At 42.8% G+C, this 21,233-nt stretch overlaps 2 protein-coding genes across 3 annotated transcripts; one reads left to right on the forward strand and one right to left on the reverse strand.

The window, feature by feature from the left end:
• Window positions 1-1,321: 1,321 nt before the first annotated feature.
• On the reverse strand, window positions 1,322-14,314 carry LOC120788052 (voltage-dependent calcium channel gamma-4 subunit-like). Of its 2 annotated transcripts, XM_040123534.1 has the most exons (5): window positions 14,088-14,314; window positions 6,733-6,740; window positions 4,132-4,203; window positions 2,318-2,458; window positions 1,322-1,848 (listed from the first exon to the last, which is right to left on the reverse strand). In XM_040123534.1, exons 1-5 carry the CDS (start codon window positions 14,312-14,314, stop codon window positions 1,322-1,324), a joined length of 975 nt encoding a protein of 324 aa, XP_039979468.1. The 2 variants fall into 2 exon arrangements, with proteins under 2 accessions (XP_039979468.1, XP_039979467.1); XM_040123533.1 differs by lacking the exon at window positions 6,733-6,740 and having other exon boundaries at window positions 4,132-4,215; window positions 14,092-14,314.
• A 2,920-nt stretch (window positions 14,315-17,234) lies between these two features.
• On the forward strand, window positions 17,235-20,096 carry zgc:161969 (uncharacterized protein LOC569044 homolog). Its single transcript, XM_040154822.1, has 2 exons — window positions 17,235-17,617; window positions 17,964-20,096. The coding sequence occupies exons 1-2, from the start codon at window positions 17,426-17,428 to the stop codon at window positions 19,674-19,676; spliced, it is 1,905 nt and encodes a 634-aa protein (XP_040010756.1). The 5' UTR covers window positions 17,235-17,425; the 3' UTR covers window positions 19,677-20,096.
• Window positions 20,097-21,233: the final 1,137 nt, after the last annotated feature.

The raw sequence follows: 21,233 nt of genomic DNA on the forward strand, positions 1-21,233 counted from the left end.
GCAAGGAGAGGACCTCAAAAGTTTCACAAAAACCCGGTATTTCCTGAGAGTACTAAAAGAAAGAGCAGAGATGAACGTGCAGGAGAACAGTAGACACACACGTCTGGTTATTAGAGCCAAATCCTTCTGGGACGCAGTCGCAGACAGCTCCCTCTGCCTCTGCCTGTTGCCTCTGTTTGACATGGGAGGGAGAGAGAGGCAGGCAGATGGACTCACGAGACAGACATAAATTCTCTGATCCCTGTCCATTTAACACTCTGGATGCCGGGGCTCCATTCAGAGCAAAAGGAAGTCCTAACCTGTGCCGTTTTTCACAGTTCTTGGCACCCCCTTTTTGTCAGCTGCTCTTCTCTTGTGACAGGCACATACACATTGTCACATCCATCAGGGGGTTGTGAGGGACGGATGGAGGATTGATATGGAAGTGAATAAAAAGCGGCCATTGAGCAGAGGTGTTCCACTCACAAAACGGACATTTTGTTCCACTGACAAATGTCAGCGAAGAATAAGATTAAGGAGGAGGCAGCAAGGGAGACAAAACCTTTCATATTGTTTGGAGGACTGGGTGGTCGACTTGTGCAATGTTCTAAAATACTAAACATCCAACACACTACAACTCAGCAAGTCAAACATTTTGTAAAGACACTGACTCCCAAACGGTGAAAAAAGATGCGTTAAAAATACTTATAATTTGCGTTCGCTTAAAAGGCCATATAGTATTCTAAAGGACAGTGCTGAGAGAGAGAGAGACCCTGTTGTCTCTTTCAAACCTATGAGTATAAGGCAAGACCAAACTGGTTATGAGGACACATTAGAAACTTTGGAGGGAGGACCACACTGTAACTACACACACAAATGGAACACTTTCAAGTTGTAGAGTACATTTCATTTAGCACCTTGTTAAATAATTTACAGGTAGTATACTGCTGATTGGCACACCTCTCCACTTCACCCTCAAGTTCGCCCACAATCTGTAGTGACCATTACACAAACAAGGGTTTTGATCCACACACAGCTCATTTAAGCATTTTGACACAGTTGAAAGATAACACTAATTTCGTATAGGCTACAGCACAGACAATTGTAACTCTATTCTGCTTTGATGGTCTCTAAAAGCAGGTAAATAATCAGGTTCTCTTAAATGGCTCATCCTCTATCCAGCTGAATGTCTTCTCGTCTCCCTCTGGTCCTTTCATAAAGGACAGTCTCTGTGAAAACTGTGCCTCTAAGATGGCAGGCTATCACAAGCACTCAGCCCACTGACTTTTTCATTTCCTGTTCATCCTTCTCCAGGTGAACCTCAGGCCCGGCAATATGCCAATCACACCGGTGTGGTCCTGCGATTCACCCCATCCTTTAAATCGTTGGGGAAGCAGTTATGGACCTGGAGGAACTCAGCAGCTGCCTCATGTTCAGGGCTGTATGTGTTCTCCGTCACGCTGTCCCTCGCCAGGGCGTACATGGACAGCTCGTCCAGGGGACCACTGGAAGATGGTGCCCCCTTCAGACCGACCACCGGTGAGTTCTCCCGGGAAGCCTCTGTAGAATGAGAGCTGGTGTGCGATGTCCGCCGGCGGTATCGGAAGCTCGGTATCCTCGAGTACGGGGAAGAGGACGACAGTGAACGGATAAACTCACGCCGCGCCTTCCAGCGGACCTCCTTGTTTTTCTCAATGTAGATGTTGATGGCGAGGACGGCCACAGTTTCAGCCACAATGAAGGAGAGGGCGCCAAAGTAGAAGGACCAGCCGTAGGAGTAAGTGTACTTCTTGTCGTCGTCACGTTTATCATTGGGGTCTCCTGCATTGCTGGAGATGTAGACTATGATGCCAATTATGTTGCTCAAACCTGATACAAAAGAAACAGATAGACAAGAAATAAGCCCAAAAAAAGAAAAAGAAGCAGAAAAGAAAAGGTTGAAGGGATGTGATGTAGTGACATAGGATAAAACAGTGTAAACCAAAAAGTATACAGAAAAAATGAACAGTGATCAATCATCTATGACTTTATCAGTGACAGTGATGAAACCCCCTGAACTCCCAGTATCATCAGCCAACAATTACAAGACTCTCATCACTACCAAGGCCCTTAATGACTTGTCCTCATCACTTGTGTGTGACGTGTGTGATGAATGGAGATCATGAACTTTCTCAGTGGGCATAGAACTTCGTCTTTATGATTTCAAATTGTTGAAGTACCATATGTGACCATAAGTGCCACATCAAGCTGCCTTTCTTCATTATCAAAACCCGACTCTTACGTGATTTTTTTCCTTGTTGGGAGCAAGGCCAACAGTGTACGTAATCCTCCAGCTCACCTGCAGCTACGAAGAGAATGCCTGCGCTGAGGAGGACATTGTTTGTCTTGTTGTAGACACGGCCCACCCCGACACAAAGCCCGCCCAGCATCAACAGGATGGTACTGAGGATGGGGAACACACTGGAGGCACGAACTATACCTGCAGAGACAAAGAAATCATTAGCTGAAGTAAGCCACAATGGTATTAACACAATTCATTAACAAACATTTGATTGGACAATAAAGAGACTAGTAAGCAAAATGTGAATGCAAATTATTAAACCAATCTATCAATCAATTGATTAAATCATAAGGCATTTTATAGATACCAGAATACAACAATTAATAGATTAATAACAGGCAAATAGGGTGTGGAAATTGAAAAATTATTTTAACAACACAATTTTTAACAGAAAAATTAGACTCTTTTAAATCATTTGAATTTTCATTACCCTGCTTTTTTCATTAAACCCCCATCTATCCATGTCCACCTCTTCTCCACCTCTTCTCCAACCATTTTTGAGAACTCCATTATCATTTTTACTTTGGGGCCTTGTTGTGACAAAGCTTTGCTAATCAGCTGTGGGATGTAACAAGAGCTCTCACTGACTATCACCTCCCCAGAAATGAATCACTGCGCCATTTTACAAGTTTCCAAAGAGGGATGGGGCTTTTTCAGCTGTAAAGTCTTTTATTAAGCCCCCCTTTTATTTAGTCTTGCTAATGGACTGAGTCTGGACTTTGTCCAAAGCCTGATAAGTATCCTTTGTTCTTCTCTGCATATTAGGCAGATACTGAATTGGCTGTGCTTTAAATAAAGGTTCTTTGCTGATTGAATATCCCCATTTTAATCTAATAACTAATCTAATTTTATGTGTAAGCCTGGTCATTTTTTAACCACTTTTCACAGAAGAATACCTTAAAATTTAAAGGAGCAGATTGGTTTAAACTGGTCTAAACAAGAATTTTGTCTGCCCATGTTGCCAAAACAGTTTTCACCACAAATGAGAGAAAGTTCTTTTTGCAGTGAGCACAACTCACAATATGATAGAATATGTGATAGAAAAAGAAAAGAAAAGTTAGGGGAACATGCAAATGTGTTGCTGATCCTGCACTAGCATTATTCAAAGTAATAAAGATATTAAAAAAACAAACAAACGATGAAAAAAAACTGTGTTTGCACTGCCAATTGTACAGTATTTTTCAAGCCTTTTTAATGCTTCCAAATTTTAACGAGAAAATAATAATAAGCCTTTTTTATGTTTGAGCTCCATGTCTGAAACCACAGTATTAAGTTATCATTTGTAGGGTTGGAACTAATTGATTAGCAAATAAGGAACATTGCATTCTACGAGAACCAATCAGCAAATTAAGGCTTTTTCAGACAAGGTGGATACAACTGGCTTTACCTTGTGCTCGGGTTCGGCCAGACAACGTTTAATTTTCTCATTAAGTAACAAGTAATTCATTAGGACAAAGCCCTCGGTAACTATGAGGGATAACCATGTCAGAATTTGTTACAGACAAGAGTAAAAACAATAGATAAATTAAAAATATCATGAAGTCTGGTCATAGTCTGACAATGCTTGTAATGCTACCCTAGACATATTTAAATCCTGTCTTACTGAATGCCATCACTTTTCTCTAATCGCTTTATACCTTTGTTCTGCATTTTATCAATCTCTGTATAAAAGAGCATTGCCTATGTGGAGACTGCTCTTAGAACTACATAATAAGGCATTTAAGGTCGCTGGACTTCCTGCTCGCTCTTAAAATTATAAGACCGACAGTTTTCACAATCCCAGACAAAGAGGACGAGCAAGGAGCACTCACGCAGCAGGTATTCAGAGCTGTCTGTGTCGTAGTCGTTGTCGTCAGGGAAATGGTTGATTCTGTAACAGCTGCCTTGATTGATACCTGCAGGGCAACAAGACAGAAAGTCTGAGTCTCCACATCAAATATGAACTACTATAGTCCACTGTAGACATCAAGGTGCTTCAACAGTCTTTTACCGTATATGTGTTTTAGGGGATGAATGCTGTTCAACCAACGAATAAGATCAGGAACATAGGCGCCTTTTGAAGCAAGCTGAAGTTAAACTGTATTTATCACACTTTTGCTGTGAATTTTTCAAACTGCGGTCGGATTCAGCTGAGTGAAGGATGTGTGGGTGCTGGAGTCAGAGCCACAGTTGCTCCCTACCCGATGACCCGTTTTTGTTAAAATGTGTCCACTGGAGTAAGACGCTTCTGTGCCCGTGTCTCAGATAAAAGGAGGATGGAGTGGGAAGTCGCTTCTCAGACGAACTCTGGTTATTTTTCATCTCTTAATGGTGCTGCCTGGTTGTAAGGAAAAGGCAACAGGAGCAGCAGGACACAAAAGGGAAATACAGCCTTTCAGATTAATTAAACTCAACTTTGTCTTCCATTAAGGTTTATTCTGTCAACTGTTAGCAATGAATAACACAGTCAAGCATGTGTTATTTATACTGTTTAACAATAGAATTTTAATACTGTGAAATAGCTTGTAGATTGTTGTTATAGCCCTATCAAAGCCTTTCCTCTTTTATAATAAAGACTTAATTCTAAAACCATCTTTTTTCCCCTCTTTCTTTCACTGTTAAATTGAATCTCGGCATCATAGCTTGCGTTAGATAGATTAAACTAGATCCATGCATATAGCACACACAAAAAATACATTTTCTCTAGGATTAATTCATTGTGCTCTCTATGATTTTCACTTTCAACCATTGGTGAGACTTTGACCGTTGACTGGAAAATGTTGTTGATATCTCCCTGGGTAAACCGTGAATCCCTGAAAACTAAAGATCACGGCTCAGTGCACACCTATTTCAAGAAGAGCGTCAGTGTGACGAGGTTTAGTTGGTGTTTCGAGGATCAGTGCATACGCTTGCTATATGGTTGTGTGATTAAGATCGCATTGCCTGCAGGGATTTGATAGCTTGTGGCGCGTGTCCAAATCAGGCTCAGGTAAATGACTGAGTGCTGGGAGGAACAAGAAGCCTATCTGAACAACAAAAGACTGTGTGCTGGAAGCTTTTAATGCCGAGGTGAGTTAGAACGGGAGAATGGAGCGTATGGGTGAGAGTGAGAGAGACAGAGAGAAGTTAAAGCTGAGAGAAGCCTGTAGCAGTAATTGAGAAAGGGTATAGAAAGTACCTGATTTAGAGAAAAAGGGGTTGGGGGTGGTTTTAATGGATGTGTTCAGTTCAGTGGTGGTAATGTTAGGAGATCTTTGGTTATTCATTCACCATTTGGGCTGTGAACACTCTTAACACTTTAGTCATTCTGCAAACAACACCCACGGTATGAAAGGTGGCCTGGGCTGTGGCTTAATTTCCATATTTTTACATAAGCATATCAATGTTTTTCTATGCTGTGTTATGTTATTTTTCAGGTTCATATCTTTGTCTGCATCCCAGAGTAGGGAAAGCAATGGGCCATTTGCTAAAGCCCTGGTAACCCCAACCTTAGTTACAGCTGCTATGCCTGTCAAGCATCTGGTTCTCGCACAGCACATAAAGCAGCTTACAGTGGTAACAGTGGCTCATTACCACTTGAAATCTTGGTAATTTGTAAAGCAATTAGCCTTTGATTTCATATAAAGGTGGACACAACTGGCCTTCTCATTTCTAGCAATTTGAACTGTTTGTGGCAGATTTTATCAGCTGTAACTAACTCGCTAACTAAGCTAATGTTAGCTCCACGAGTTGGTTGAAAACGGCGTTTCCCGTTGACTGACATTTATATATTTCCAGCTGTCTTGTATTAAAATAAGAACTCTGTTACAGGTGACTATGACGTGCACTTGATGGCTACATACATGATATCTGGCTGAGGTTAAAGCTGAGTGTGCCAGGTACGTAAGTAAAGGATACCATTAAGGATAACGCTGGATAGCATTGTTCTGTAATTGCAGTGTAAAGGTAGTTAATCATTGTATTAAAAGTTAGGAGACGTCAGACTAGACTCTTATTTCATTATAAAATAACCCTGTTTAACTGCTTAGCTTAGTTGTTAGTATTTTCAAACAATATGTGTTCATACACAGTGTAAATTCTAGTCGTGAGCGACTAGACTTAATCACACAACCATATAGCAAGCGTATGCACTGATCCTCGAAACACCAACTAAACCTCGTCACACTGGAGCTCTTCTTGAAATAGGTGTTCACTGAGCCGTGCACTTTTTTCATCTAACCTGTAACCCCACAAACTAGTTCATTAATAATGCTCCTTAGCCGTCGAGGTAACCGCTAGGTACTACCAAGGTAATGAGCTAGTTAGCCAACATTTGTTAGATAACAAATGCAAACTACGTTGGAGAGGATTAGCTAGAACAGATAATCCTTTTTCCTTACACTTTTGCCCTTGTGCTTTTGGTTTTGGAGGGGATACTAAAAAAAGGACACCACCCTTAAAACTCTTTAAATGCCAAGTACCTCTTCAGTCCAATGTGCATTAATACAGCACGTAAAGAAATCCAAAGCAGACCTGCTGGGCCAAGTCATGGTTGTTAAACTGGACAATCGCTGTTTCCGGGAGGGTTTTAGCAAATGGTCAGTTGGCTAAACCTCAATTAAGCCTTGCCTGTATCTCTATGAGCAAAGAGGACTTTTAGTTATTCCACCTCAAAAATACAAAGTCCCCCTTTTAACCCTAAAGGCTCAAAAGGCAGCCGAAATTCGGGCTAACCTACCACCATATAAATGTCAACCTTCCCAGTAACTGACTACGCCAGTGACAGACAGACACCTGTCAACTCCATTTCCCAGGTGCCCATGGGTGAGCGGCACAACCATCATTGTCTGTGGCACAGCTTTGAAGGGCACGCTTGCTTCCATTATATTCCATTAACTAGGTCTGCTGCTTAATAAGGGACATCAAATTAATTAGCGTCAAATCAGTTGGTGGAAATGGAGCACAAGTTTCTGTGTCTAGTCACTGATGGAAAAAAGGGCTAGGAACTATTTTAAGCAGCGATGTGAGACTTTGTGCCTGGTGAAAAAACACATCTGGCTCACGTGGTTAGATCAAAACCAGTGGGGATAACAAAAATACAGACACGTTTGCTGTTCTGCTAATTTCTGTGTAAACTCTGCATGCTTGCTTGCAGATGATTTTATATGTGCATTTTTATAAGTGTATGTGTCTGTGTGTGTGTGTGTGTGTGTGGGGGGGGTTGTCTTTGTATGATAGTCTATAGCTTTGGCTTTTCTCCTATTATGAAATATAGAAACTGTTTTTACTCATTTCAAAAACTGCATGCAACTAACAAACCTTTCACTGTGAACCCAGAATGCTAATTTTAATTTTGACTTGTACACAATATTCTCCATTCTCTGTTTGAGTCCAGACCCCAGCTACTCCAGCTTTTCTGATGCCTCTGTCTTGTCTACTGTGTGTGTTCGTGTGTGTGTGTGCGTGCGCGTGTGTGTGTGTGTGTGTGTGTGTGTGCGTGTGTGCGTGTGTGTGTGTTTGTGTGTGTTTGTGTATGTGTGTATGTGATACATAATGGAAGAAACAGAAAGACAGTATTGCAACTGATTTGGAATCTGATTATAAGTCGAGGCCTTGAGGCTTGTCATTTATGACTGACAGTTATCAGCTCAATATCAACGATTAGTTTGTGTGTGTGTGCATGCGTGCGTGCGTGTGTCTGTGTGTGTGTGTGTGTGTGTGTGTGTGTGTGTGTGTGCAATGTAACAAGTGTTAAAGTAGAGGCAAGGGCTTGGCCAGTCAGACACACAGACCGCCGGTCATGTTACATATGTTTTTTAAGGTGTTGGTGATGAATAAAGATGATAGAAAAAGTGTTTATCCTCAGATTTGGGGGATGTTACGTGGTGATTGTGTCGTGACAAATGAGAATTAATTTTACACAGTCAACACATTACATGGGAAATAATAGGTTCCTTGGGCCTGACTGGAGTTGGAAAGCTCCATGCTGTGCATCCACTGCTCTTCTCAATGGCAACCACTGTTAGTCTTAAATAAGCTCATTTACATATACAATTCTCCAAGGATGCTTTTGGCATCTTTTTGTATTTTGATATCCACTATATTACAGACGGCCCTGGTAAACCCCCTTCCCTTTCCAAGATCTGTCACCACTTAACAGTGCATGACTGCAAACAAAAATGGACATATGCACCTGTCTGTGCACTCACATGCACATGTGTGTGCTCAAATGCACACAAACACACATGCACATTGTACTGGGAGCAGCTGTCACAGCAGTGGTGCCACTGGCAACAGGATGATGCACATTGTCATTATTTTGAATTAGCTCAGCCAATAAGCAAGCAGCCCCAGCGGAATACACCAATAGCATTGTCTCATCGAGTCCAACATTTGCTCGTTCTGGTGTCTCCCGGAGTACAGTATATCATGACAACGAGCTCCATGCGACGCGTACCCCCACTACCTCATGTTCACACATCAATAGCTCTGCCGATAGATTGAGGAATTACCCAATCATAAGTGACTTTAATATTGCATTTCACAGGACAACTGCATAGCCTCCAGAGGGTGATATACCTTCAGTAACATTACACATAACAGATCTACAACAAGCAAGGTGTAGCAACGCCTCGTTCCGCTTTGCTTCTGTTCCTATCCTCATTGCCTTGAGATCTGCGACTGGAAAGTGGGACCACTGACTAGGGAGAGCGCTCTGTGGTTTGCAGCAGGTGGGATGATTAGGTTTTATAAAGCTGTAAACAGACAGAGCACTGTTACTAGGGCTTGACATCAAATGCAGACATACACGCACAACTCACACGGACTTAGCGACACATACATTTATTGCTTTGGAAGCAGGGAATGCCAGGGCAGAATATAAAAGCATCTGTGCTATCAAACAAACCCTTCCATGTTTTTTTTTTTTTTTCAGTCCAAGTGAGGATGAAAGAAAAGCAATTTGGCAAAGACATCAGTGATTCAGTGTTGATATGACAGACAGTTGGTTAATTAAACTGTCACCAGGCTGCAATTTTTTCAAACACAGCTCTGCTTGGGGTAGACTGTACATGTGTAGCCATGTTATTGGGAGAAAATTAAAGATCTATTGCCAGATGTAGTCTGTTGTGAAGGCTGTCATGCATTCTCTGCGTGCTGAAGATTTTCTTGTTTGAGCATGGATCAAAATAAAAGATCTTTAGCATTTCACTCCATAAGTGCTCTATTAGATATTTTATTTTGTATATTTCCTATGTGATTAAAATCTGATATTGTTTTAAAACGATGAGGACCAGATTAAATGCCACCTAAGAGTATCAAAAATATAATCATAACCATAACCATAACTGTATAACCAACCTCATTCTTTTACTTTCACATTTTATTTGTGTGCAATATAAAATTACCAGGACAAATCCTTGTTACATGTTAACACACTAAAATTAAAATGAAGGCATTCAGATTGTTATATATGTATATCCTCTTTCATTTATTCCTGTTTTTTCCTTTTCCAATTTATCTGGTGGTAAACCAGGTGTTCCTCCCAAAAAAACACTGTCTTTTTGAAACTTTTTTACTGATTGCGGAACCAGTATAGACTCAAATGATTGAATTAATGTTTATATTAGGTTTATATTAGGAAAATGTTAAATTTTCTTATCTACATTATGTTGTCTGACTCAAGGATGAAACAACAGAAAATGATGAGGAATGTAATGTTCCGGCAGTGAAACAACAGGAGCACCACTACTCCTGGACAATTAACGGATTAACAGGAAAATAAGACATTTTGAACAAGACATTTATTTGCTTTCCTGTTGGGAGTTAGATGAGAAGATCTGTACCAATCGCATATCTGTATGGTAAATATGAAGCTACCACCAACTACCATTAGCTTAGCTTAGGTAAACAGGTAGCCTGCTACCTGTCGAAAGCTCACTCATTAACATATTATTAATAATAATAATAATAATATAGTTAATCATAATATCTCAAATGAAATGTGAAAACAACCATCTATGATTTACGGGGATCAGAGAGAGTGTCGCTGTTTTCCCCCATCTCCAGTCTTTGTGCTAAGCTAAGTTTGCCAGTTACTGGCAGTAGCTTATGCTTAGCGTACACACATGTGATTGATTACAATCTTCTCCTCCAACTCTCAGCAGGACAGTCAGTAAGTGCATTTCCCAAAATGTCATACTTCTCCTTTAAACTTTTTTAAATTTTAAATTCCTACCTATTGCAGTGAAGAAACTTTATATAAGAAGAGAAGAGAAGAGAAATTAAATGCACCAAAAACCTAGAGGAGCAGGGTGTTTGTGGGTACGACAGAGGATTCATTAAAAAAAGCAGAATAGCAGAAGAGAAAGCCATGATGAGGCAAATAAAAGACTGATGAGGATGGAGGAGTTAAACCTATACAGGGATGAAAAGAGAGAGTGTACATCAAGCAGAGGAGTGAAGAAGGACGACGTGACTGAAGTGGAAGTTGGGGCCTGCTGGTTAATTAGTGCCCCTGCATGGCTTCTCAGTTGTCGCCTTTTAATTACAGACTTGTGGAGCATGGTGGAAAGAGCTCAGTGACCCCCCCCCGCCCCACCCAACCCAACCCAACCCAACCCACACACACACACACACACACACACACACACACACAACCCCCACCTAAACTAATCCGACCTCACAAACACACACATCTGTCCCCCGAGAAAAACAGCTCCGCCTTGCCACTCACGCCAACCCACCTCTAGCTGGGATGCTTACTGTAAATATGTACTTAATTGGATTATTCATTAGGTTATTTGGAGTTGGTTTTATTTACTCGAGTCACAATTAAGCAACGGCCTCTGATGTACTACTGATTCTGATGCAAATCAGGCGCACTCGGTTTGCTCGAGGGTGCTACCCTGGCCTCACGATATTCACGTGGGAAATCAAACACAGAGGGGAAAAAAAAAATCTAAACAGTTGTCGAGAAATGAAAAAGACTCAATTTATGAGGGTAGCACCGACCTCACTGTAAAGCAGCCTCATTCAATATATTCCTGCCTGTTCCTTAAATGTCATGCACGCCCGCTGAAGAAGAGGTAACGCTTGTTGAGCAGGGCAAGCGAAAACACTAAAAAACATTCATTATATGGTTCTGAGGAGGGAAAAAAAGGGCTGGAGAGTTCAGAGTGGCTGCTGTGTGTGATACAACAATGTGTTGTTGTCGCTGAGAGAAAGACATGTTGTCGCTGCAATCTGTTCAGCCAAACGTGGTGATGTTTTCCCCAGGAGCTGTTATAAACAGAGCCGTCCCCGTCAATAACCCAGTGTTTTTGTCATTATGAACAGGGGGTGTATGTGTTTGTGTGTGTGTGTGTGTGTGTGTGGGGGGGGGGGGTCTTCCTTTCTTGTGTTCTCCCCTATACTTATGAGTCTCCATGACAACAGAGCCACCGTCCAGCAGCTTGTAGTTTTAAGCGGAGGCAAAGGAGTCAAATTATTAGCACTGGAGAGAACAATAAGATAAGCTGGCCTCCGTTTCTGCAGCCTCATCAACATCTGTTCAGTTGCTACAGTCATTAATCGACCTTCATGATTTACTTTGCATTATCACCTTTCAGCATTTCTGACAGGAAATCATGCTTGACATAATAGTTGGCTGGCATTTGTGATGCACTGTCATTTCTTAGGGTCTCCGAGGATCTAATGCAGACTGTGAGTCTGTCCACATCCCAGACAGGCGCCCAGCCAAGTATGACTCTCAGTTAATTGCGAGTGTCATAACACACCAGGATGTTCTTCACATGTGTCTAAAGCGTGTGTGTTCAGCACGGGATGAGCCCAGAAACCGTTTAATCACTGATGACAGCTATATCGCTCTGATTGCATTAAGTCTTGAAAACGTGAATGAAAAAGAAGCTCACCAGTTCACAGAGTAACCTGGAGACATTGAAAAGCCCCTGACCCAGCACCAAAATGGAGCAATAAAAGTTTGTAGTGTCCAGCCATACAAATATATATATATATATGTGTGTGTGTGTTTGTGTGAGTATATATATATATTCTCTCTCTCACACACACACACACACACACACACACACACACACACACACACATATATATATATATATATATATATATATATACATATACATATATTATTTTTGATGGACAAAGTATAAAATATTCAGCTGTTTTTGGAAGAGAAGAAACAACTGACAAAAATAATTCAGATGCCTTTTAATAAATAAATAAATGAATAAATGCCACCAATACAAAATCGTACTGTATCTACACCAAAGATAGAACATTCAAAGCAAAATGCACTAAAGAAGATTTTAGAATCGAATTTTCAGTCACTAAATGAGTAATTAGGGAGCTGACAAAAAAAAAAAAAAGTTTTAGATCTTGGCCTCTGCATTTTACTTCTGTTTCGAAAATAATCCTCCACATATGTCAATAAGGCTGTGTGTCCCGTTTCTTAGCCGCTCCGCTGGAACACAGCGTGTGCTGTGTTTCGGGTTGGACACCTCCGCCTGTATTAAATCCCTGTGTACCTCTGAGGTGCCTGCCTGAGCTCGTGGCCAAATTACTCTCAATTGTGGATCTTACTAAAGATAAGCTTATGTTTCGACACAGAGCTTCAAATGATCGGCCCTGTTTTTGCGCATGCATGGCGTTTCTGCATTCTGCGTCTTCCACAGAGCAAAATATATTTGAGACTGAGTTGCACATATGTGATGCCAGCTCTGAAATTAAAGATTCACTTTGTCAGCTTTGGTGTATTTTTTTTTTTTTTAAACGTCTCCAAACACGATTCTGAAGTAAAATACATGACTTTTTCTTTTTCTTGACTTTCGTGTAGCAGGCCGTGTTTGTTTGTTTGAACCCTTTCCTGTGAATGTTCTGCGTCATGACAGGCCTTTGCGCCACGAAGAAAACCGTGCAGTCACGCCGACTCACTCGCTGATCGCTGAGGCGAGGAGTCGAGGGGTGGCCGGAAGGAAGATTGGTCAACGAATCAGCGTCTGTCTGCCTCTGAAATAAGACGTCACAGCCAACGCAACTCTTTTTCAAACATCAAATTATTTAAAAAAAAAAAAAAAAAAAAAACTTTCCAAAAAGGACGAGAAGATGAAATAAGGGACGCGTACCTCATGTTCTATTACCAAAATTTTAATTTTTTTTTTTCTATTTTTCTTGGACATGACGTGAACTCAGAGTCATCTATTTTTAAATCACCGGGCATGTTTCCATAGCAATTTCAGGGATGTTGCCAAGCAACAGCATCGGATACAATGAAGACATGAATGAGAGTAGACTGATAGCGCGCACATTTCCTGGCAGCGTCCACATTCAAAGTGAATGGGCTCAGACGCGCCGGCTTGGCACCGCGTCCCTTCGCAGACTACAACACAGCCGTATTTCTTGTGTGGGCCTATGCTCGAACAATGCGATGTAACAGTTGGCAGACAGCTCGAGCAGAGCGCTTAGCGGGGCCCCGTCCGTTCCGTTTCTCGTCAATCTGCCACTTCAGCAGATCAGTGCCGTTACAGTCCGCACCTGTGTGTATGTCTACGCTCGCTCCATCCGACCTATGACCCCTGAAAGTTAATCCCCATTTATGATCTTTTTTTCTTGTTGGGCAACCATCTCCCGATAGATACATCTTGGCGTGCGTAAAGAGAGATGGGTGCTGTGTGCGCTCGAACGGCCGTGCGCACCGAGATACACAAGATTCCTCCTCGGAAACTGAAACTATTTGTTGTACGGAAACATCAGGGAACCCTGCAGCCTCCGTTTAATCAAAGTGAGACTAGACTCACCTTCAATACAGCAGATTCTCCACAGCCCGGAGTGGGTGAGATCGCCCTTCTTGGTTTTGGGCTGCGGCTGGGTCTCGTCTGTGGTGGCATTGGTGCCGTTGCAGATGTACGCCCGCGAATAGAGCCAGTAGTCGGTGCCGATGGCGATGGTCATCAGGCTGAAGGCGGCGAAAGCCCCCACGGTGGCCAGCAGCGTTTGAACCCCGCGGTCACACCAAGCCATGGCGCTTCATACTAGTCCACACTCACACCGGTCCGACATGCAGGCATCGGGGCGCCTCAGGGCGCGGATCCTTTGCTCATACTTGTTTAGGTGCGCCCACTCTCTCCGCTCCTCGGATGAAAGTGGCGTGTGTAGCCCAGAGGAAGAAGAAGAAGAAGGAGGAATGGTAAGTGAAACGCTCACCTGATGCTCAAAACCAACTGGTTGCTGCTGGGAATAGGAGAGGACACCAGCTGTGCCCACTCCAGAGGCTCCACATAGGTTTGAAGCGCGCAGGACAGCAGGACGGCAACATCGTGCGCCAATTCAGAACACTTCAAACCTCCTCACCACTTCATTTTTTCTGTTTCCCTCTTTGTCTTGGTCTCAAAACTCTTTTTCTGCGTTCACGCACTGACTGCGTCTCTGTGAAAAGCCATTGCCAAAGAAGGGCTACGTCAACTTAAATGAGACCCCACCCTCGTCAGATCTAACCAATGGAGGGGGTGTGCTGTTGAATAAAGTAAGAAAAAAACAACAACTCTGTGACATTACAATTTAGAATTGGATCGCTCGTGCATTTAAAATGCGTGCGATCTTTGGGAAAATATTAATTCGCCAAACAATCCGTGTTCTCCTCTGGGACATCGGAGTCGATGGATATCATCAAAGCCCGGAGTCAGCTGCCACAGGGGTGAAGGTGAGGGCTGGGGGGGAGCGGGGGAGAGACATAATGACAGTCTCTGACACAATGGTCTCTCTCTGCGGTGCTCTAACGCCAAGCAACCAATTTCCCCGCGGAGAAGACTACTTAAAAGAAGCAATTAGATGGCTGGCGAGTGAGTGTGACCACCAACCCATCTGTAAATCCCTCAGGTTGGGCTTCAAAAGAGCTTTCACGGGATAGAAAGATGGATAGATATGTGTAAATACAGGCACTTGTTGCTCAGCGGTGCCACGTTGGCATCCATGCAAATGGCATGGATGCCAGTGTGTGTTTGACAATTTAAAACAAGGAGATTCGCAGAATAATGCGACGTATACATTCTGAGATTTTACCAAAAAAAAGTCAGACGGTTAGTGAGAAATAAATAAAACATTTGAATAACTCACAAAAATCTGCATCTCTCGGACACACGCACACGAACTCCTCCCTCCCCTCCCCCTGACTCTGATCATCTAGTTGACGAGTTGGTTTATTAAACATGCGAAGAACGCCATTCATGCCAGTGTGAACACCAGATGAAAGCCATGCTCGATGCATCCCTGAGCCAAATGGAGGATTTTTGAAACCAGCGGGGAAACGTTTTAGGAGCATGGCTTCTTGGATGGCATCCACTGGCAAGGCACCTCAGGCTTGAATTAAAAAACAAAAAACACAACACTTTTTGATGGTACGGCCAGCCTGCTCTCTGTAGAACTCTGATCAGCAGACTGGCTAATTTCACCTTGCAGTTAAGGTTAGAATGAGAACAGACTATTTTTCGCTTGTGAAGTCGGTGTAAAAGCATCGCCGCAATAGGAACAAGTGTAAAACTAACAATTCACTGATAAAAGGCGTCAACAAACCGAAGCACTTGTGGTAACGGAGGTGCAACATCCAAATGACCTCACTTGGACTCAGTTCAACTGTCTTTAGCAGTGACTGATCCTACAGAAATGACAAAACATGAAATTCCCTAAGAATAGTGCAACACTTCACTGAAAAGTAAACGCTACTGGGTTTTTTAAGATATATGCCTTAATGCTATACTAATACTTTGTCAATTTATGGGCTACATGACAAATCAGTCTGAATAAAGAATAGGAATAAAGGCATAAAGAGGGGTTACTTGGTTTAATGTCTTGTGTCATGGACTGTTTCTACTCTTAGGCTACTATTTCTCAGTGGAGCTCTTGCTTTCATTCCTGTGGGCAGGTTGGTGTCTTTTTTAGAGCCAAGTTCCCACATGCTGCCACCACTACAACATCAGTTTTAATCTGTGAGATACTTCAGATTTTTAAAGATCCCCTCCAGATGTATTTTAAGACACGTAAAAATACTGTACTTGGAATAAGAGTTTGAATCTAATAGGGTTTTTCAACAAAAAAAAGGTTCAATTACTTCATTGAAAACTCTTAAAATTACATCTACTCCTTCTTGCTCCTTGAACAAATCCAGAATCTATGAATATGCAAACATTGCTGACATCGTCTGAACATGATTGGCTCCCAACCTAGCTGTGATGTCACAAAATCACGCCCATGTGCACAGGTCTTAAACTCAGATTTAAGGTTAACGCAAAGAAACCTGATGAACATGAAAACAGACTAGCGACAAACTACTGGAAAAAAAACAACAACAACAACAACAAAGTGACGTAAAAAATAAGCAAAAACACTTTTTTGAGTGGAGGGAGTTTTTAAATGCTATCAAAAATGTTTTTAAGTTGACTGTTTGAGCAGGTGTCAGGTGTAATGTTGGGGCCACAACCAGGCAAAAACAATGTTTAAAACCTTTGAAAATCAACCCAACGGTTTTTAGCCTTTGAAGACTTTCTGTGCAACTGAAATATACATCTGTGATAGACTGTGTAAAGCAATAGTAATGTGATAATCTTTCTGTTTCCCGTTCTCCTCTATTTTTCTTTGCATGGCTCAGACGATCATTTAACTTTTTTCTCTACTAAACTGTAAGTGACTGAAGGCTTTTGATACAATGCACCAATTAAAATGTTGTGACTTTTTTTACTTCCGTTCCCCGATGGTGGCGCCAACTCGCTGCAACGCTGGAGGAAAAGGAAATACTGGCAAGAGTACTCTACCGTGCATGTGAGTAAAAACCACAAGAAGCGGACCGTGACGTCAAATGTGGGCGCCCCGTGTGCGCGTGAGGCGCACGCGCACAGCTCCACTTCGCCCGCGCTGTCCGTGGACCTTGCTGGCCGAGAATGCGCATGTGCCGCGGCGACGGTGACGACAGTGTCCGCACCTCCTGTGTTTTCTGAGCGACACCCGAACAAAGGCCTGCCCCTTTTCATGAGGATTTCTCTAGCGCCATCGTTACTTTACGTGTAATCACGATTACTAAATCGGATTACGATACTTTTATTATATTTCAAGACGTCTGTAACGGCAGAGAGAGCGTCCGAGATGGATGTGGATCACCACGAAACCAGCGGCGAGACAAAGTCGGCCATGCATACTTGGCGTTATCGCCACCATTTCACGTACAAGGCAGATCAAGGAAAAAATATCATCGTCCAGTGTAATCTGTGTCTGCCGAGGGTTAATCTGCTGTCCACGTCGAAAACCTCAACGTCTAACCTAAAGAAGCATTTAGACGTGAGTAGCAGAGAGTGTTATCCCCGTAATGATATCGCGCACCGGCCAGGTTAATGTTTGAAAGAGTCAATGAATGAATAGCAACCCTCGTGATTAATAACGTTACATTGTAGCTGCGTGCTGATTACCAGCTCGTGGCGCTGGAGGCTCTTTTATTTTCAACTTTGCTGAGCAAAAAAAAAAAAAACATAAAAAAAAAACCCAGAAGACAAAACAAAACAAAAAAACAATCATTTTACTCTATATGAGTGTTATTTTGATTGTTTCTTCGCTGCAGTTGGAAGTTTGTAAACTGGCACCCCTCCAACAACTTAACAGGAAATCTCCCTGGCGTCTTGTCTTTCAGAGAACACACCTGGGCTGCGAAGCTAGTCCAGATGCCAAGAGGGGGAGGAAGAAAGAGGAACGCAACGGCGAGGAAAGCAGGCACTGCCAGCTGAAAAAACTCAAAGCAGAAATCATCTCCAAATGCATGACCCAAGCAAAGATCGACGATCTAATCTTCAACTTCATCGTGGAGGATTGCCAGTCATTTTATGTGCTGGAACAGCCGGGCTTCAGGAAGCTGATTGCGGGCTTAACTGAAGGGCTGAAGTCCATGGACAGGGTGACCTTGTTTACAAAGGTGGACCAGGGCTTCTCGAGGATGCGGGAGGAGCTGATGGCAAAACTCAGCAACATCCAGTACGTGTGCACCACGGCAGACATCTGGACAGCCAGCAACAGGAGCTTCTTTGGGATGACCTGTCACTGGATCGACGGCGATTCTTTGGAGAGGAAATCCGCTGCTCTGGGGTTCGCACGGCTGCAGGGCAGGATCACGTACGACACAATTGCCGGGCGGATACACGACATCCATGTGGCCTACAATATCGAAAGCAAAGTTCAGACCACCGTCACTGACAACGGCAGCCCCTTTATCAGCGTGTTCAAAGAGTTTGCAGTGGACAGCCAGGAAAGTGACGATGACATTGGGTTCTACGAGAACGTGAGCGCCGTCCTCGAGGGTGAGCCCGAGCAGGACATGCTCCTGTTCCTGCCCACTGTACAGCGCTGCGCGTCACACACCCTGGAGCAGATAGTCACTGAGGACTTTTGGCAGGCTGTGTCACAGGGGCCCATGTGCCAGCTACATTACAGTACACTGGCCAAGGTGTTTGCCATATGGAGCAAATGCCACCACCTCCAGGTTGGTATGGATGCGGCGGAGGAGATAGGGAAGATGGCACTCGTTGTCCCTGCTGTTATACGCTGGAATGTGGAGTACTGTGCCGTGCAGAAGATCGTCTCTCTCACCGAGCGGGAGCTGACAGAGCTGTGCGCCCGCCTGGAGGTCCCGCGCATGCAGCCCGAGGAGATGGCCTTCCTCAAAGAATATGTGACTGTGTTCCACCCGCTCGCTTTTGCACTTGAACTTTTCCAAGCAGAGCAGAAATGTTACTTGGGTCTGGTCATCCCAACCGTACTCAGTCTGAAGAACAAGTTAAATGAGCAGAAAGATGCGGCCAATTACTTTGGCGATGTCATCAACGCCATTGTAATGGCTATCGATGTGCGGTTCCAGGAGCTGTTTGCCAGCACAGAGGCAAAGATTGCCACAGCCACCACTCCTCAGTTTCGCTTGTGGTGGATGGCTGCCTCTGAGAGGGAGGAGATGTGCTCTCTGCTGGCCACAGAGGCGTCCCAGATGGACCCCTGCAGCGTAGCCGAGGCAAACACCAGCCGGAACCTGTCCACCATTGAATCCGAAGATGACTTCTTCAGCTACGGGCCGGTGAAGCCTGCCACTCAGATCCAGCAACGGGGAGTGATGGAAGAGATCCGCAAGTATGTGGAAGGAACGGGGAAGAGCCTCGAGTGCCTGCAGGACTTCCCGCGAGTGAAGCAGCTTTTCCTCAAATACAACACCACCCTGCCATCCACGGCCCCCGTCCAGCGTCTCTTCAGCCAGAAAGGCAACCTGGTCACGTCACAGAGAAACTTTCTGACTGACGACTACTTCGAGCGCATTCAGCTTTTGAGGTACAACAGCAACGTGTGCTCTTTGGCCACCGAGTGAATATATTGCCAGTGACTCACTCTCTCAGCCTTCTAATTGATGCAGAAACAAACCACATTGTGCTTACATCATTTCAGAAAAATCCTGAGTTAGTATCTCATTTCAGACAACTTAGCCCAGATGTTTTTTTTATAATATTCTTCCCTTACCTGTTTTAATAGGCATAGCTTCTATCTCTCTCCCCAGAATGGCCTAATGAAAATATCGAATTGACAATCATGGACAGTGACATTCAAGGACTCACTATACTGACAAAAGCATCTTTTTATCTGTGCTATTGTTGTGATTTGAAGTAGCCACAGGGTTAAACTGAAGTGATTTTGTCTTTCAGTTAAGCTAGTTTGTTTTTTCTACAGCTGTTCGATGAGAATGCATCTCCTGTCTGTATGTTTTATATCATATATAAAGAGACAAGGAAATAGACGGTTTTTTTTTGTTTGTGTCTCGCCTTTTCTTATAAAAACCAATTGGAAACCAGAAGTAATTAGATAAGTGATGGGATGGGATCGGCTATCTTATTTGCATGCAGCTCTGACTGCATCAACGCATGCTGATTATTGTTTCAAAGAGGACTGTGTTTGTGCATGAAGAAGACAAGAGGGCACGCAAGTGTCAAAATTCCAGTGCCACGGAGTCCTGGGTGTATTCCTCGCCATGTGACCAGATGTCAGTTAAGAGCTTTCATCTTGTCAGACAGCTGCCTGGAGACCAACACGAGGCTGTCAGCATGTAAACACACACTCATACACAGGCGTTTTATGGAACGGAGCTGCCGAAAACATTTGCATCTTGTGAAGATGAAAAACCAACCCCTAGAGAGTATGAATAACCATGGGATTTGTTTTTTCTTCTTTTGAGCATTAGTGCATGTATGGTCATATATACATATATATACATATATGATTTCCTTTGACTTTGCCCGTAGCAGTCACCAAGGATTAGATTTAGATAAACCTCCCCGGCAGTGGACTGCTGTGGAAGTGAGCTGCTCCAAAATCTATTCTTCTTGAGAGAAGAACAGGGTGTTGGGATTCTATTCAGCAACACATCAGCTGATAAGCAGAAAACACTGCTTGAACAACTGATTGCAGAGAAAGAACACACTATATATCTATATCTATAATTCTATCTATATATATATATTTATACATATTATATATTATTACTATATATATTTATACACACACACACATATATATATATATATATATATATATAGTGTGTGTGTGTGTGTTTAAAGCCTGACTGACACAGGATTTTTGAGGCCGTGGCCATAGTTATGAGTGTTTAAAGAATATATCTACCAATATTAATATTATTTACACAGCCGATAACATAAATAATTGTTTTTGATAAAGTTCCCTTAAATTACTTTTTTTTGTGACCATGAAATGTACTGAGCAGGACATTTTACAGTTGAAAAACAGACAGGTCACTAATCTGGTGGACAAACTATAGTATAGTGACTCTGTTTGAGAACATATCTTTGGCATTTCAGTTCTACAGTTTCTTGTCATTCATTGGCTGATAAATGACAAGATACTGATAACTCTGCCA

This window comes from Xiphias gladius, chromosome 3, assembly GCF_016859285.1.
Source record: "Xiphias gladius isolate SHS-SW01 ecotype Sanya breed wild chromosome 3, ASM1685928v1, whole genome shotgun sequence".
NCBI classification, from domain to species: domain Eukaryota; kingdom Metazoa; phylum Chordata; class Actinopteri; order Istiophoriformes; family Xiphiidae; genus Xiphias; species Xiphias gladius.

Excerpts from the sequence above, each read along its gene's own strand:
- LOC120788052 (XM_040123533.1), bottom strand. The coding sequence starts at position 14,314 with ATGGCTTGGTGTGACCGCGGGGTTCAAACGCTGCTGGCCACCGTGGGG. Across the intron at positions 4,216-14,091 it reads GAGAATCTGCTGTATTGAAG|GTATCAATCAAGGCAGCTGT; the intron begins GTGAGTCTAGTC and ends GTTGCCCTGCAG. Across the intron at positions 2,459-4,131 it reads CAGCTCTGAATACCTGCTGC|GTATAGTTCGTGCCTCCAGT; the intron begins GTGAGTGCTCCT and ends TTGTCTCTGCAG.
- zgc:161969 (XM_040154822.1), top strand. The coding sequence starts at position 17,426 with ATGGATGTGGATCACCACGAAACCAGCGGCGAGACAAAGTCGGCCATG. Across the intron at positions 17,618-17,963 it reads ACCTAAAGAAGCATTTAGAC|AGAACACACCTGGGCTGCGA; the intron begins GTGAGTAGCAGA and ends CTTGTCTTTCAG.